At 39.5% G+C, this 17,322-nt stretch overlaps 2 protein-coding genes across 3 annotated transcripts; both read left to right on the top strand.

Moving 5' to 3' along the window:
* The first annotated feature begins 691 nt into the window (after positions 1–691).
* Positions 692–4,483, top strand: eif4ebp2 (eukaryotic translation initiation factor 4E binding protein 2). Its single transcript, XM_017723595.2, has 3 exons — positions 692–996; positions 1,597–1,773; positions 1,939–4,483. The coding sequence occupies exons 1-3, from the start codon at positions 864–866 to the stop codon at positions 1,968–1,970; spliced, it is 342 nt and encodes a 113-aa protein (XP_017579084.1). The 5' UTR covers positions 692–863; the 3' UTR covers positions 1,971–4,483.
* Positions 4,484–5,517: 1,034 nt separating this feature from the next.
* pald1b (phosphatase domain containing paladin 1b) lies at positions 5,518–16,549 on the top strand. Of its 2 annotated transcripts, none has more exons than XM_037538767.1 (20): positions 5,518–5,995; positions 8,644–8,844; positions 9,117–9,219; positions 10,111–10,290; positions 10,406–10,570; positions 10,703–10,863; positions 11,106–11,181; positions 11,857–12,008; positions 12,512–12,605; positions 12,743–12,847; positions 12,988–13,083; positions 13,181–13,315; positions 13,433–13,549; positions 13,638–13,817; positions 14,145–14,342; positions 14,492–14,632; positions 14,817–14,888; positions 15,032–15,172; positions 15,563–15,718; positions 16,058–16,549. In XM_037538767.1, the coding sequence occupies exons 2-20, from the start codon at positions 8,657–8,659 to the stop codon at positions 16,205–16,207; spliced, it is 2,610 nt and encodes an 869-aa protein (XP_037394664.1). In that variant the 5' UTR covers positions 5,518–5,995; positions 8,644–8,656; the 3' UTR covers positions 16,208–16,549. The 2 variants fall into 2 exon arrangements, with proteins under 2 accessions (XP_037394664.1, XP_017579025.1); XM_017723536.2 differs by lacking the exon at positions 5,518–5,995 and adding an exon at positions 6,500–8,336.
* The last annotated feature ends 773 nt before the right edge of the window (positions 16,550–17,322 follow it).

Genomic DNA, 17,322 nt, shown 5'->3' with positions numbered 1-17,322 from the left:
AATAAGGCCTACTCCACTTCCCCTGGACACTTCCACATGGGACAATCCCAGTTGACCTGAGGTGCATTGTTTTCATTACATATTTGATGTCTGTAATGGAGTAGGAGAAGTAGTGTACGCTATAAGCCTTTTGCTGCATAGGCTGCACTCGGGGAGGGTGGGATTTGGGAAGAAGCCCACCTTAAGAACATTACCCAGATACTGTAAAGATAAGCTAAACCACGACTTTAGCATGTACAGGGCATAACACACAAAGAGGGAACATCAAACATAACATCTTGCCCCACCTGCTGGAGAGAAGAACGTCCCCTCTAGAGAATATTGCATCATTTTTGCAGATAATTTTTCATAATCTATCATTTATATGCCTTATCACTTTAAACTGTGGATTTAAGTATTTAACTGTGCCTAGCTGTAACACAATCTTCAGCAAGATTATTGAAAACAGTAGCTAATTCTATCCAACAATTTCATGTAATTCTAATGCAAGAATGTAAACAGGTGAAACTACTACTAATAATAACTTTGGGGATTAATGATGAAAATCATTCATTTTCAATGCAACATAATCCCTATGGCAGCACAGACTATTTACACGAGTCTTAATCAAAAGTGTTCAGATGAGTCGAAATGGAAAGCGCCCGTCTGAACACGTGTTCGGCTCCAGCTCTGAGCTCATATCCCGCGGAGCCGCTTTGCTTCCTGCCTGGCGGAGGGAGGGACGGTGCTGACGGCTGGGAGGACAAGTCGATCGACAAGAAAGCCTTGGAAAGAGACAGAAAGAGGGGAAAAGGGCCCGGGGTTCCACCTTCCATCGGGGTACAACTTTAGTTCGACACTGCTGGGTGCCCGAATCTAATACCATGTCGTCCAGTCGTCAGCATAGTGAAAGCAGGGCCATTCCGACCAGGACGGTGCTGATCAACGACTCAACGCAGCTACCTCACGACTATTGCACCACTCCGGGAGGCACTTTATTTTCAACTACCCCGGGAGGTAATGACATTTAACGCGCTCTGTTCGTGTCCCAACGATGTCTGCAAGCAGACGTTTGTCGCTTGCATTCGTCAGCTTGGTGCTGGAGTGTGGCCTAGCTTTGTCAGGAAGCCTTGCCGTATTCAAAACAAAAACAAGCTCTCGCACCGCCTCTGCCTTCGCTTTAAATAACGCGATTGGCTCGTTTGCAGCGCAGTGATTGACCGTCATTACGGTTATAGTATAGATAACAAAGGTGTTGTTCGTGTGTTGGATGACAGCAGTTGTGTCATATCTGGCTTTGTACCTCCAGCTATCACCATCAGCTGGCCTACAATACTATGCGCAGTCCAGTACAGCCGTGACCGTACATCACATTTATATAAACGCATTATTTTCATTGTGTATATTTTAGCAACAAGCATAAATCACAATTAGGCTGTAGTAATGTCAGTGCATTTATTGTGTTTTGAAATGAAATTGAGTAGACATTGTACTGTAGTGAGCGTTTGTAATCGTTGTTGAAAAGGATGACTCTATACTGAAAAGAAGGGTAATGTGCTTGGCATGTGAAAACTGGGTGGCTATTTGTTTTTATTAATCCATTTATCTTGTCTGTAGGCACCCGGATTATCTATGACCGTAAATTCCTGTTAGACCAGCGTAATTCCCCTATTGCCCAGACTCCTCCAGCACACCTGCCTGTCATCCCTGGAGTGACTAGCCAAAACGTCCTGAATGAAAACAAGAAGAACAAAGCCAATAACTTCAATAACCATGACGGGAAGCCAGGAACAGGTTTGTCTTCATTCACTTTGTTGCACCTCTCACAGATTAACGCATTTTTGTGCATTGATGCTTGTTTCTTGTGCAAAATGGACCATTCTATGTTCTGTGTCAGTTTGCAACAATAGAAATGTCACTAAAATCTTTCCCTGGAATAATTTGCTTTGTTTCTTACAGGTGAGGATGCTCAGTTTGAGATGGACATCTAAAGAAGAGGAACCAACATGATGAACGAATAATAACCTGGCACCTATGTGCCAGTGGCTTGGCTTGTAGAAACCAATGTTGTGAGCCCTCTCCTTTAGCTCTCTCTAGCTGCTGGGTGCTAAGTAACCATGGGGATAATTGACACCTGCTGGCCCAATGGGTTGCTGGAGCCCTGAAAGTTAATGAATGATTCTGATCTGTTTAATTAGGTTTCATGGCTGCCAGCAGCTATACTTGCTTAAGCCACAAAGCAAGAGAGAAAAAGTCTGTATTTTAAGTGCCCAAATACAACCATTTATTGAAACGGATTCACTTTGCAAAACAGCCTTCAGAGATTTATGCATGGTAATTTAGCATTGTTTTCAGAGTCCACTTTCGGTTAGATACCCTCTAAGGACCCAAAATGCTTTATTTTGTACAACTGTAACTTGAGTCTGTGTTAGTCACTCAGATATCTACTCATCAGTACACATGCACTGTTCTGTTGCCTCCTTGTTATCATCTTTTTCGGTTTATTTTTAGTCTGAAAAATAATTTCTAGTAAAGTTAACTAGAGATAGCAGGATTTACATTCTACATTTTGCCTCAAATTTGGAGCGTTTCATTTTCATTCCAAGCTTTTATATTACTCAGACATCCATACATGATGTCTGTTTTGTTCACAAGTCAAGTTTAGCATTGGGAAAATAGTTTTATAAACATACCTAAACCACAGACCCTAAGTAAGGACTTGAGTTGCTCAAAATTCTACCAAAACAATACACACTTTTTTTTGGTATTATATAAAACTACCCTATATCAAATATCCATGAGTCATTCTAGTTTTCCTGCTTTCATGCAAAAATCTGTCAAAAGGGTGATTTAAAAATGGTTTACCAGATTGTCTTTAGCTAGTGAGAATGTGTTGAAATATCTGATTCATCCTGCTAGCAATACAGTTTGTCCCTACCTTTGAATTGTGAGCGAATCCTGATGATACTTGAAGCACCACCATCAGCTTTGTGGTCACTGAGTCTGATAGATGAAATACTGTACTACAGGTGACACAAAATGAGTTGTTGGTCAAAGGTAATGACAACATGCACAGCTTTGGACTGAGTGAAGGGTTGAATATGCTTTATAAGTGAGTAAAGTGTAGAAAGGTTCCCAGAACCAGAGCTGGTCTCAAGATGCACTTACATCATGTACCTAACATATACATTACTTCTAGCGTTTTTTACAGGTGAAATTACAGGGATTTATGAAACGTTAATACCAGTTGTGACATCTACTGTCACGTTTAGATTGCCACCATATTAACAAACCCTCATCACCGCATCAAAGGTAGGAAAGCACTGAAGTATAGTCAGGTCATTTGTCCTACTTTTATCTGTCATCGACAATGCTGCTGTGAAATTTGTGATCAAGCAGCATTTGAGAAGATGGGTAATTTTTCCATGACTTGACCTTCATTTTTTCATAGATCAAAGGTTTTGAAGCTTGAACTGAACATTTCCAATGCTCTTCTATGCATATGGTTTTGAGTTTCTTATCCTGAGCTCAGATGTCAGCATTAGAAAATGTCATCTTTCTGTGAAGTTCCTCATTTCTGTTTCATGCCTCCTCATGGCAAACAGGGAAGGTTTCAGATTTTCACAAGAGATTGTCCTTACAAAGTGGCTTAAAAGAGAATACAACTCATTCTCTGCTTTACACCTTCTGTGCTGAAATCATTCTTTTGTCTGTTTTCTTTTTCTCATATTGATCTCTTGTGCTAAGTCTCTTTACCCATGCCTTACTTTACTAAGCTTAGCAGCTGTGACTTAAACAAGTTTCCTTTCCCCTATATTCTGACAGGTGTTTCCTTTCCCTGTTGTGGATTTAAGATCAATGTTGTTTGTTTTAAGAGAATACATTTATATTTTTTGGAGACATGTTTGGTTTTTTTTTCTCCCTTTGGAGGTGGAAAGGTTTGGGCTTGCAACAGTGTAATGGATGTAATATGATCAGTGATTTGATCACCAAACAAATTTGGATTTGATGGCTCACGGTTTGCATTTCTGTTAAACTCTTGATTAATCAGATTTCCCAACTTATTGTTTTCATTTTAGATCTGCGAACGTACATTTAAATCTAACTTTCACCTCTGGTTTAAATTGGTAAAGAGGGGGAAAAAAAAACCCCCAAAATGAGGAGACATGCTCATGAAAGCCAAGGGAAGCATCTTTGCTCACTGTACTGCTGTAGACTATCGTGAGCTGTCAAATCCCGCAGTGTCTTTTCAACCCCTTATATACAAGTGTCATATTTTTAACTGACTGGAACCATTAGAATTCAAACATTCCCCATCAGACAAGTTTATACCTGAGCAGGGGTTTTTCTAGTTTAAACTGGTATGATATTGCCTGTAAAAAGGTAACAAAAATGTTTTTTTTGTTCTGAATTTGAGACCCTGTTAAATTGACTTTAATTTAAATGAGATGCCAATGCCAGTGGACACTATTACAGCAAAATCAATAAAAGTACCTTAATAATATTGCTTTGTTCCTGCTGGTCAATGCTCATCTTGGGCTCTGGATGAAATTCTACAATTCCTGATCATGAAGGTTTAGTTACCTCATATTACCACTAGATGGAGGGACAGACAGCAAAGTAAATATTAAAGTCCAGCATTAGGAGAGCACTCTTCAGTGCCTTAAAGCTACATTTACTCTAGGAAATGGAGCAAATATCACAGCCCTTTGTCATGTTTAATACAACTCATAATATCTCTATGTAACCATTTATATTCAGGACTTGTTAAATGGCTCGTAGACTCAATATTTGTGGAGATTGTCATGAATTTTGACAATCACAACGTGAAAGAGAGAAAGTAAACCCTTCTGGGGCTTTTTCAAATTTTTGCTTTCTGGCTTTCCCAGCTAGAGGAGATTAGTATTGATGAAGCTACAGTATATGAAGGACTCTCGAGGAGTGCTTGGTTGCTTGGAAACCCATGGCAACACACTGTCCATGGCAGACCAGCAGGCAGTTCAAGCTGAGGGTGTTCTTTATCAACGCAGTGAAAGGCGCCACCTCTTAAAAAGACTTTATTTAACTGAGACAAAAAGCTCTGGAAGAAACTGGCAGTAAAACTAAAGCCTTTTGTTCATGTGCACAAAAGTGACATTGGCACAATTTTCCATTCACTAACCAAAGAACCTGCAGTGATTATTTTGCACAGTGTTTGGTTGTTTACTTAATCACTAGTTATACTGTAGAATAGAGCTGGAACAGCAGTTCTGACTAGGCTTTACTGTTGTTTGGTTGAGCATTGCAAGATAGTGTGTAAAATGTTAAATGTGACTTCATAATTGTGCTCTCTATGTTTTTCTGAATGAAAATAAGGCCACCAACGCTATAGCCATTTGATTCTGCATGGAGCTATGGCCAGCTTTATCAGCAGTGAAGCTGGCTATCAAGACAGCCACCATCATGCGGTCTCCTATGTTTTTATGCTTTTATTGAATAATGGCAAGCTGAGTCATCTCTTAGTCATCCAGGAGCACTGACAGTCTGGCTTTCTGTCATACAAAGGCCCTCTTAATGCAAGTTTTTGTTGGCTCTTGCCTTTCACTGTAAATCCTGTCCACTCTCTGTGTTCCCACATTAAAGTATGTTCTTGGGTGGGCGCTGTGTTTCCAGGGGATAGAGCTGCTGATTGGTCAGAGCTTGTGACAAGAGTCCACCTCCACATCCTCCTCTCATATCTGCACTCATTGTAAGTTGAGAGGCAGGCCAGATAAGTGCCCACTCCCTCTGCTCTCTCTCGCTCTGCTCTTTCCTCTCTCTGTGTAAACCAACCTTGGGTACATAACTGAAGGATGTTTGAGACTTGTCCATTTAGACTGCCCAGTAGCAATGACACCTAACTGCACAACGGAGGACCAGAGAGAAGGTAGTTTCTGAAAGGACTCATGATGCGAGACAGCTCAAACTTGAGTGCTTCATGCTGCTCCACAGGCCGGCACAGAGGATCGTATAGGTATACAAGTGAATAAGTGACTAGGTGAGAAATCTGTTTCATAATATTTAATTTTCCTACCACACAGACTAATATACTGTTGCCTGGTGCTAAGAACAGTTAATGGGTAAAAGACTGATTTAGCATGCAGGCCTTTCCGCATTAAATTGGTTAGCTTGCAGTACAAATGTATGTGTTGTGATGGGTATAGATCCACGGTATGTGACATCAGTGTGTAGAAATGGCATGCAAATGTGGTTGTAGCTGGGATGTGTAACACCTTGCCATTGGCTGTGTTAGATTATGAGCAGACCTGGGGTTTCAGTTCAGATATAAACACAACTCTTTTTGCACAAAGAAGCCTATGTTTACTAGGGTTTGTTTGTATATTAAGGGCACTTTTTTATAATATAGATAGCACCTTTGCTGTAGCCTACAGTACCTTGGCTTGTTTACTTCACATGCTGGAACGTGGAAAGTGGCAACACACATGTTGTGGAACAGCTTGCTTGTCAGTAATGGTCTCCTGATGAAGTAACCTGTGATTTTTCTTTTTCTTTCTTTCTTTCTTTTTTTTTTTTAAATAATGCTAGAATGTTTAGAATCTAATATTTAAAATCAGTTGCAGTGGTGCACCTATACAGTACCTACCGATCATTCCTGTTGTAACAAAAAAGCATTCTTGAAGGGAAATCCCACTGATTTTTGAATATTCCAGCATAATTCAGTCATTGAGATGAGAACAAAGTCATTCAGAGTGCTTTGATGTGAGATGATTTACTGTAGAGAAACCTGACCAACTCTGATTTTCTTTACAGAAGTAGTGATCGGAACCAGGGATAGAAATGTTTAGCGCACAAGTTCAGCCATTTTTTTATCATCCAGAACAACCAAAGCATCTTCTGTGTTTTTACATGTAATGTTGAAATGATAATGATAAAAATATGATTACTCTGCAGAAGTATGTTTTCTTGAGGTACTATTTTTACCTACAACAACATGCATGTACCTCTCTGCCATGAAAAAATTAACTCAAAGTCAAAAACTCTGTAAAACAAATGTCTTTTTGTATTCATAAACATTTAAAGTAATAGCTTCCTAGAGGCCTAAAACTCTTCAGATGTTTGGTTCCTATCACCACCATTGTGAACCAATGTGACTCTGTAAGGTTCTCTAGAATACTGCATTTCATTTCAAAACTTTCTGAACAACTTTGTTTAATCTTAATGACTTGATTACACAGGGTTTTTGTGAAATTGGTGGAATTTCCCTTTAGCTTTTAATATATATAAATGTTAAGATTTTTATTCCAAGTAATTTTGGAGGATTTTTATACACAATGTAAAGGGCAGCTGGTGATTTCAATCCATGTTGATGATTTTGTTATGACGGTGATGAAATTAAATTCCTTTCATTAATTTTTCAGTCCATCCTTTAGGGAGTATTTGAGTGTTTTTGATGAATACCAGGGCATTCAATTATTCTCAAATTCTCCATACCCTTGAATAAGGATATGTCAATCACTAGTGCCCCTCTCCCCAACCCCCCAAGGCACTTTGCTGTTCATATCCTTCCTCCTATCTGCATGACATCGAACAAAAGCATCCTGGGGCTTTTCCTGGCCATATTTAGAGATTTTTCTTCTTTGCTATTTTTTCACTTCACTGTGACACAACTGGAATTTAAATCAAGCCCCCTGAAAAGGGCAGCATTTCACTTGCCAAGGATACAGTCTCCAGACCTTGAATAGACCAGTCTGCTGTACAAATGTACAAAAATGGCATGGAAATATACACTGGGCTACACGTGTATTTTTCATATCTATTCATTAGCCTTAGCCTTATAATTATAGCCTGGAAAAAATTCATTGCAAAATCCCTATGGATCTTAGATGATATACAAGCACTTCAAGGCTGGGCAAAGCCATGAATAGTTATGTCACAGATTTCACTTTGTTCCTGTGTTCTTCTGCCTGTTTTTGGCACTCAGTGATGTTTGAGTGATGGTGTGTGAGAGTTTGTGTTCTGGTTCTGCTCCATGAGGGAGGCTGTCCTGTGAATGTCTGGAGCCGCCCACCCAGCCGTCTGGCTGCCAGATGTACAGTATTTCTCCCTTGCCCCCCTCAAGAGTTGCTATTTCAACTCCGCCACTGTGAGAAACGGAGAAGAAACGACAACAAAGAAGACGGCAAAAAAGTGTTGCACTTTGTCTTTTGCTGTTTGGAAAATAAGGTTTAGACATGTTTAGAGGAGACTCAACATAAAAAGAACTCTGAGAAGTTTGTTCTGACTGGATCGAATCCAAGCTTTCACGAAAACTCGAAGATGTCTGAAACGAAGAAGCAAAGAGCAAAGGATATGAGCACAAACAGCACAGCTGTCAAACCGTGAGACACTTCTTTTAAAATCAAACAATAGGTGGCTTTACAGTGAGAAAATGTCATTTTTACATGTCAAAGTTCTTCACTGTCTTAATTGTGGCTTCATGGCAGAAAAGAGACTCTAGGAAACAATCTCTCTTTTTGGAAGATTAAAACTGAGTTTGTTATTGTCATGTGTGCTTTTATGTGTGAGGTTAGTGAGTTTATGGTAAATAAAGGTATCTTTTTAAAATGCTTAATGTGGCCCAGAGACTGGATGTGTATGTTAATGTTCTCTCCAGTGAAAATCCCTCAGTGTGTGGTCTCGTTGCAGTTCTGCTTGGATTATGGGTACTACTGCCAGTGCAGGGTCCCAGCCTGCTTTGGTGGCACCTACACACCAAACCAGTCACCAGGGTAACAGCATGGCTGAAGACAGGAGCTCGCTGAGCAGCAGCTCCCTGCAGGGGCTGTACATTCCTAACAGCAAGGCCAAGTCCATCATCACCAACAAGGTGGCCCCTGTGGTCATCACGTAAGTACTAGTCTCAAAATTACTGCCCAGTACAATGCCTTAATTCTCTACTTCTACTCATATCTTCACTAGAATGTCACTCTCACATTCTGCACTTTTACTGAATCATCATGTACAGCCAGAGTAGCTGAGCTGTTTATTCAATCTGTTTTCAGTCTGAATTCTTCTCAGTCTACCTAGGGACCAGTTCACTGTCACAGCATAATTCATGTTAAAACATTAGAAACTCTGGCTTTGCTTGAGCTGAGACTTGTTTAACATCTTTTTGGCAGGTATAACTGTAGGGAGGAATTTCAGATTCATGACAGTGTCTTGTCAGACAACTATACAGTGGGAAAAATATCCGATGCAATGCCTGAGCATTATCTAGTGCTGGTAAGTATGTCTTTACAAAACTAGTTCATCAAAGGCTCTTTAAAAAAAAAGCTCTTATGAAGCACCAGTAATAAAAGTGAGTGTGAGTGAGTTGAGAGTGAGTGAGTGTGAGTTGAGAGTGAGTGAGATCCATGAGGTGCTTTGCATGTAAAAAAAAAAAAAAAAAAAAGGTACAACTGTTTTGTACCTCAACAGGTTGTACCTGTAAGGAAAGGCTACACTGTTAAGAAGAAACCTTACACAGACGTTCTGTAAATAATCACTTGCCACAAAATGACTAGTTTCCATGTACCTCAAATGGAGGCATTGCACTTAGTCTTGAGCTTGTAGGTCTTTAACATTTGGTCCTATTTCTTTGCTGCATGAAAGAATGTGAAATTTTGATTTATAGTTGCACTCAGCTTTTACAGACCATGTGTGAAACACAAGGCCCGTGGGCCAAGTCAGTCCCATGACACCGTCCTATTCAGCTTGCGAAATTATTTTCGTTTTCTGTTTCACCCTGCACTACAGTCCCCAGCATGCACTGCAACAGAGTGTGTGTTCTGACTTCCCCCAACAACAGTCTATGGGCCAAAACAAAGATGCCTGGTGTCTAATTCAAGCCAATAGGCAGTTTTTATTTATTTTTATTTAGAATTATTTTTGAATAAGTATTGAATGCCTATTTTGCTGTTGCAGTTTTGGCATATTTTGAATGCACGTTCAGTTCATGGTAAAATGTTAAGTAAAAATGAAATAAAAACACAGCTGACCCATGGATTTGCTGAGATTTAGTATGGCCCTTTTAGTGGTTGAGTTTGACACCTCTGTTGTGCAGTATTGAAAAATACTGTTCTGTTTAAAGCGTGAACTATTACGCTCACAATTTTTATGTCTTTTATTGCCCAGGGGGAGTTTTTCATGGTTCAGGATGTGAGCAGTAGAGCAGATGTCTTAAACACTACAGGAAGCTACGGGGCCCCGAACTTCCGCAAGGCCAAGGGAAGCTACCCTCTCTATGGTATGGGCCAGCCCAGCCTAAATGGCTTTAAACAAGTAATTCAGAAGCTGGAGAGTGAGGCTTATGAGGTCAGTGTCTAGAGTTTAGACAAAGCTGGTATTGAAAATATAACACAATATCGCTATGACTGTGTATGCATTGCCAAGATTTTACTCACCTAAACAGAATGTCCTACGTGCACAGGAGGTAATATTCTTCTGTGTGCGGGAAGAGCCAATTGTCTTCCTCCGTCTGGATAAAGACTTTGTTCCATACACTCCCAGGAGGAAAGAGAACCTCCATGAGAACTTACACCACCTGAAAGGAGGGCTCAGAGCAGAACAGCTGGAGCTTTCCATCAGGAAAGAGGCAGGTCATAGAGTTGCCTTCATGATGTATGAAACAGCTCCCATATTGAAGTCAGATACATCATTTATGAGGAATTGCTTTTGTTAAGTGTTTTTGACTCATATATGCTTGTGTTTCTACTCTTTTCTTCAGCTATGTGACTTTGCTAAGCTCAATGAGAACAGCTTTTACGTTTATAATAACATTGAGCACTTTAAAGATGAGCCACAGCATGTCAGGATCATGTCTGAGGAGGACATACATGTGACTGAGGAGGTCTACAAAAGACCACTCTTCAGTTTACCATCTCACAGGTAATTTGTAATTACTGTGACATAATAATGTAGCTGAAACACTTGTCCATTGGCTTTTATTATAAGTGTGTTTTGAATCAAAGAGTTTTGTGGTAGATAGAGCTCAAGTTAAAAAAGCAGGAGAATTCATTTAATAAATTTCATTCCTCTAATAAATAAACATTCTGTTATTATGTTGCTGGACAAACCACAATACAACTTTTTCATCTGTACACCACAGCACTTTTTACTTTTTGTTGAAGATATTACAGACTACCACTTCCTATAGAGGGGGCACCAATGGAAGAAGATTTTGATGCCTTTGTAAATGTGCTCAGGGTAAGACTGTGACACTATATCAAAATAATGTCATTTAGAATATCATATACATTATCTTAAAAATCCAAAATGAATGCTTAGTGCAAAGGATAAGAATACTGGAACTCTGAACACTTTAAAATTTAACACAGCTGTGTTGTCATCAGTAGGCAACTTGCACTCTCAGTATACCAAGAGTGATATATATTAACCACCAATTAACCACTGTGCTGCTGACTCTTTCTCATCTTGATTTTTCTTAATGTAATGCTTTAGTGTCTCACCTTAACGTGATCAGATAGGCTGCAGATTTTTAAGAGGAAAGGAAGCAAAGTTTTTGTTTAGTTGGTTAAATACTTACATCAAGTAACTCCTTCAAGTACCCATTGCAAAGGCAATAAAGACAAAGAGAGTAAGGTTTTCTTTAGTGGACTTGGAAGATGTGCATGTTGCCTGGTTTCTTTTAAGCTGATTCAATGTAAATTTGATGCTTTGTGTACTATTGATTTGTTAATTTATGATTCATTCATTGGGCAAAGATTTTTCCTGTCTTGCTGTTCATGCTTTTGTAACCACACTTACATTAAAAGGTGGTGATGCAATGTGTAATTCAGAGTTCTTTTGCTGTTGGAAACAATGCTGTCAATAATGCTCACATAAACAAACTTACACAGTCCCATCCTGTCCTCTTTTTAGGAAAGCCCTGGTCTGTCTGTGTTGAGAGATGGCTCAAGGCCTTTGCCTGCACTGTTCTTCAGCTGCCAGGAGGGGGTGGGACGAACTAACCTTGGCCTGATTCTGGGTGCATTAGTCTTACACCACCTGCAGGGGGCAGCATGTGCCTCCAGGTGAGGGATTTCTGAGCAGTAAACATAGTGAGCCAGTTTCCCAAACCCTACTATAACCCTAATCCTCTACTAAAAATGCAGTGTGAATTTCCAGTGTTTTTTATTGGTTCACCATTGACACTGCATTTAGTCCTAGGCTAAGACTAGGCTTATTTCTTGTCTGGGAAACCAGCTCAGTGTAAACCCCTTAAGTACTTTTTTATGTCCACATTCTCAGGGTTAGTACTTAGTAAGAACATGGGAAACAATGTAAATGATTTATTGAGATGTTACTGCTAGAGGAGTGAAAAATGAAAATGTGGACCTTCCAATAGATGCTTGAATGTTGACAAGTTAGCTCCAGAATCAGTTCTATGGCTGAAATATAGATATGTAAAGATACAGATTAATAAAATAAATATGATTTCTTTCTCAGTCATTTACATCTCTTATGCTCATTTAGTCATACAAAATTTCAAAGGAATGACTTGCAAAGAGTGAATTAAATGGTCTCTCATTCTCAGGGAGGAAGGCACACAGGTCAATCACCAGCCAGAGTTCCAAGTAATTCAGAACCTGATCAGTCGCCTTCCCAAAGGTCAACAAGTGCTTGATGAGGTATGACAAGACTAGCAATTTTATCAACTCTACCACTCAGTTATGAAGTCTCAGTACTTTGCATATGGTGTATGTGGAGCAATAATAATGCATGCAGTTGCTACAAAAGCATTCTATATCTCTGTTTTATGTTTCAGGTTGATAGGGCTATTGAAATGTGTTCAGAAATGCACAACATCAAAGATGCAATATATGAAAATAAGAGAAAACTGGACGGTATTGCTGAGGATTATCAGATACAAGTGAGTGTAACTTATGATGCCCAGTATTATTAGTAAAACAGAAATAGATTTGAGCAAATATTGAGAAATAGGTAGATACAGATGTGCTTTCCTGCTGTTTGATCTATGAAGTGTGTTTCTGTTCATTTCTTTCTATACAGGGAAGCAGCACAAGGGGTTATTTCCTACAAAGAACAATACAAAGCCTTGAGCGTTATTTCTACTTGATAGTTTTTAATGCTTACCTTCATGATCAGGTACTATATTGTAATCTATATCATCGTTTGGGAATGAGAAATCTTTCACTCCTCTTTTGGTTTATCTAATCAACCCTTCAACGTCTTTGCTCTGTAGTATCCCCAGCTGTTTGCCCAGAGTTTCAGTCAGTGGATGTGCATGAATGCATGGATCTACAGGCTGCTGGGCGGTATTGACCGTTCTGAGCTCTCAGCTCCTGCCAGCCTCGTCACTGATGGATCCAGAATACTGGTGAGGACCATACTTAAGGGTTAAAGCTATTCAGTTTGTACAGAGTGCTCTGCACTCACAACAGAAACACGCTGTGCTTACATATTTCAGCATCACAGTTTTTTTTGTTTTTTAAAGGTTTCTAGTGAGTATTTGGCCACAGACCTACTTGGTACAGCCAAGGAAATGAGAGTGTCCAACTTCAGACGAGTCCTCAAGACGGCCGTATACGGCATGGCACAGCCAAACTCTGAGGTACAACATGCTTTGCTGTACTCTGAGATCTTCTCCTGATGTTCTGTTAAGTGAGAAGCCAAAAACATGTGGTTTGTTTCTGTTTCAGGCTGTGTCTGTGGTGTTATCATACCTAATGGATGAGAGACGGAAGCATTCCAGCATGCTGTGGGTTAATCTGCAGGAGGAGTTGATATTGGAAGGAAATGGGCAGATGTTCACTCCTCGAGAGCCAGTCTGTGTGGAGCAGCCAATCCCAGTGTGTGTGCAGAACATGCAACAACTTGAGGTACTTCCAGTTCATTTGTTTCTACCGTCATATTATATAAGCTCATTAAGTCTCTGAGCTCTTATGGGTTAAAATATCAGAATTTATTTAAGAACAGGACTGCTCAAAGGGAGATCTGCCAAAGTTGGACCTTAAGGACATTTGATTTGTACCACCAGAAAATAATATAAAGACCAGCTAAATTCATGAAATAAGCTCTACAGTCAGTGCTTGGCACAGTGCTCATGTCTCTCATGAGTTTATCCTTTCAATCAAGACTAAAATGTTAACCATGCACTAGGTTTAGCAGAAACTGAACTAACTTCGGCAGAGATAACTGTGCCACAGGTGCTGGAGCTGGCATTAAAGGAGGAGATTCTGAGGTGTGAGAAGTGGCTTGAGGTTACTACAGAGCAGGAGAAGCAGATGAGGATGCTGAAAAGCTGCCACACTCTTCAGGAGCTCTTTGCCCAGCAGAAGAACCTCCATCCTGGTCTCACTTACCATCGCATTCCTTTCTCTGACTGCTGTGGTCCAAAGGAAAAGGTTAATCAAAACAATGCTTATTTGTGCAGCAAAATGTCTTAGTACCAAAATGTCATTTCATTAAGATGGGGTATTTTCACCCAGTCCCGAGAGTCTGGTAACAGTAATGTAATGTAGATGATGATCTTTGTCGCTGCTGCCCTTTTTAGGTATTTGATCAGCTTTTGGAAGCCATGAAGTCTACTCTTGCTGAGGACCCTGGCTCTGCATTCATCTTCAACTGCAGTGATGGGAAAGACCGAACCACAGCTGCAATGGTCATTGCCACTCTTACTCTGTGGCACTTCAATGTAGGTCTTTGCATAGTGGACTGCCACTCACAATCCCTTCACTTATGTTAGGAAAGTGACAAAAACTGTTTTCAGATGGAAACTGAGTGACATACACCATATAATTAAGAACAGTATCAAATAGGCTAAAGATGGATCAGTCTTTGGCCAATATAAACCATAATGACTTAACACTGATTTTTAGGGCTTTCCTGAGTGTGGAGATGAAGAAATTGTAAGTGTTCCAGATGCAAAATACACCAAGGGCGAGTTTGAGGTATGTTGTTGTGTTCTTGTTTTATAGCTATTTTCAAACATGTTCCATATAGTTGGTTCATTCAAAATTTGAAAGGTGGTTCTGTTAGTGTTGGTGCTAGAGTTTGAAAACATACAAAGCACTGTATTTGTTTGCATTTTCAGGTGGTGATGCAGGTGGTCAGAGTGCTACCTAATGGCTACCGTATAAAGCGGGAAGTGGACATGGCCCTAGACATTGTCAGTGAGACAATGACTCCCATGCATTACCACCTGCGGGAGATCATTATATGCTCGTATAAACAGGCGAGTTTGTGTGTGATTTTCATGATTGAATATGGATGAACTTTAATAAGAAACTTTAATAGCCTTCAGACTAAACATTCTGAAGTAAAATATTTATATAGATTAGTCCCCTCTATTTTCAGGTGCATTTAAAAATATGATCAAGTACAACAATGTCCATATGCAATCTTGCTCATAAATTAATTAAAGCTCACTCTCTAAAAAAAAATAGGACAAAGAATTTTGTTTATGCTTACAGTCTGATCATTATGTGAGAGTACAAACATGCAGGTACATGGTCAATGTAAACAATAACAATTCAGGAGCCATGGTAGACCTTGCCATCATATTAGCCCTCAGAAAGAAGGAAGTATCAACAATTTCACTCCTTTCTTCCTTCTTCCTTCTTAGATCAAAACTGCCAAAACAGAGGCTGAATCTCAGCAGTTACGACTGAGGAGTCTTCAGTACTTGGAGCGCTACATTTACCTCATCTTGTTCAACAGCTACCTCCACCTGGAGAAGAAAGACTCCTGGAGAAGGCCCTTCAGCCTATGGATGCACCAGGTGCAATGATCAGTGCAGTGAAAGAACAGCTTCTTTTAAGAGTCTTTGGTATTTCAGATGTCTTAAAGTCATAATTGTTTCAGCACACTTAGGCTTAACATGGAAAAGAAGATTTTGGTCCTCTCTCCATCTAGCACAAGTTCATTAGAAGCTGATGAATCGGCTGCTGATTTTGCTTTATCTTTTTTTGTTGTTTGTTTGATGTTTTAAGAGGATTGAAAGTAAATACAACATTTTATTGAAAAAAAAAATAGAAGATATCATGAGAAATCTAAATATCATTACAGCTTCGGCTGCAGAAATTCTGACAAAATTGTACATTTTTCCTCTTTTTGGCAGGTGGCAGCCAGAGCTGGTATCTATGCTACCCTCAACCAGCTGGGTTTCCCTGAATTTGAAGCTCATAAGGACTCTCCACTGGCCAGTCTACGTTACCGCTGGCAACAACCTAGTGTTCATTCCCTGCCTATCCGTGGAGACTTCATTTAATGGATCACTAGTATTTGGCAGAGAACTAATGTAGTTTTTGACAGAGAACTGGGCTAATTGACTTTATATGACACGGATTTTATTCACATTTCTATTTTCTGAACCCATCACACTGAATTAAATTTACAACATTCTTTAAATTCACACTTAGTGTCAGGTTTCTTCCCGCAAGCTTTTTTTTTCATGCCACACCAACACAGGCCTTATCAAGATCTGTATCACCCCCTCTATCCACTAGTCTGTGTGACTTTGACTTTTATTCTCCTTATCTGTATGACACTGGCTGTTCATTGGTCACTTGTCCTTCACAAACACAATACAGTCAAGTACAGCATCTCCTCACAACTGAGTTGTCATCTGAATTGTACTAATAGTGCTAATAATACACTGATTTGCAATGAAATTCTACATAAATTAAAATGCATGATGGGCGGAACAGTGAGACAGGAACCCACAGTAGCTTGAATGCCAACCAAGCCAATCTAAATTTGTACTGCTACTATTTAAGAGGGAAATAATTACTGAAAACATCTATTTTGCTGTGTCTGCTGACCTTTGTTTACATTGCTTTTAGATACAAATGCAGCTTTAGCAATAATTTATATTCACCCAAAAACATAACATTATAGGGACAGTATCCAGTTGTCTTTCTAATCTTGTCACGCCATGTTAATTATTTTCTTCTTATCCAGACAAAAGGAGAACAAGTGTTGCTGATTATTGAACCTGATGATTGTACCCAGTAGCACAATCTCACTGTAATGTGCTCTTCCAAAAACTCTGTGCCTTCTGGTGGTCAAGATGCTAGCACAGGTTGTGCTTGACATTGAGGCTCTTGAGTAAGAATGGCTATCATTGGTTTCTTTCAGGAGGAGTATCATAGCACGGAGAAACATAATTTAAAAATGCACAAAAAAATTACCTGTGTTGTGAAACTTATATTAACATGATTTTTTTCCATTAAATCATGAACCACTGGTCAGTTATTATGAGATGTATTACATAGAGTACAGCTGTATCATAAAATTTGAACAGCATTGCGCATAGCTAATGATGTAGCTGTGGTAAATGGGGAGATGTATAACTTTAAACTTATAAGCTAGAGGAAAACAACC

This window comes from Pygocentrus nattereri, chromosome 5 (assembly GCF_015220715.1).
Source record: "Pygocentrus nattereri isolate fPygNat1 chromosome 5, fPygNat1.pri, whole genome shotgun sequence".
Lineage (NCBI taxonomy): Eukaryota > Metazoa > Chordata > Actinopteri > Characiformes > Serrasalmidae > Pygocentrus > Pygocentrus nattereri.
Note: the sequence above shows the minus strand (reverse complement) of the source record. Positions and strands in the feature narration are given on the sequence as shown.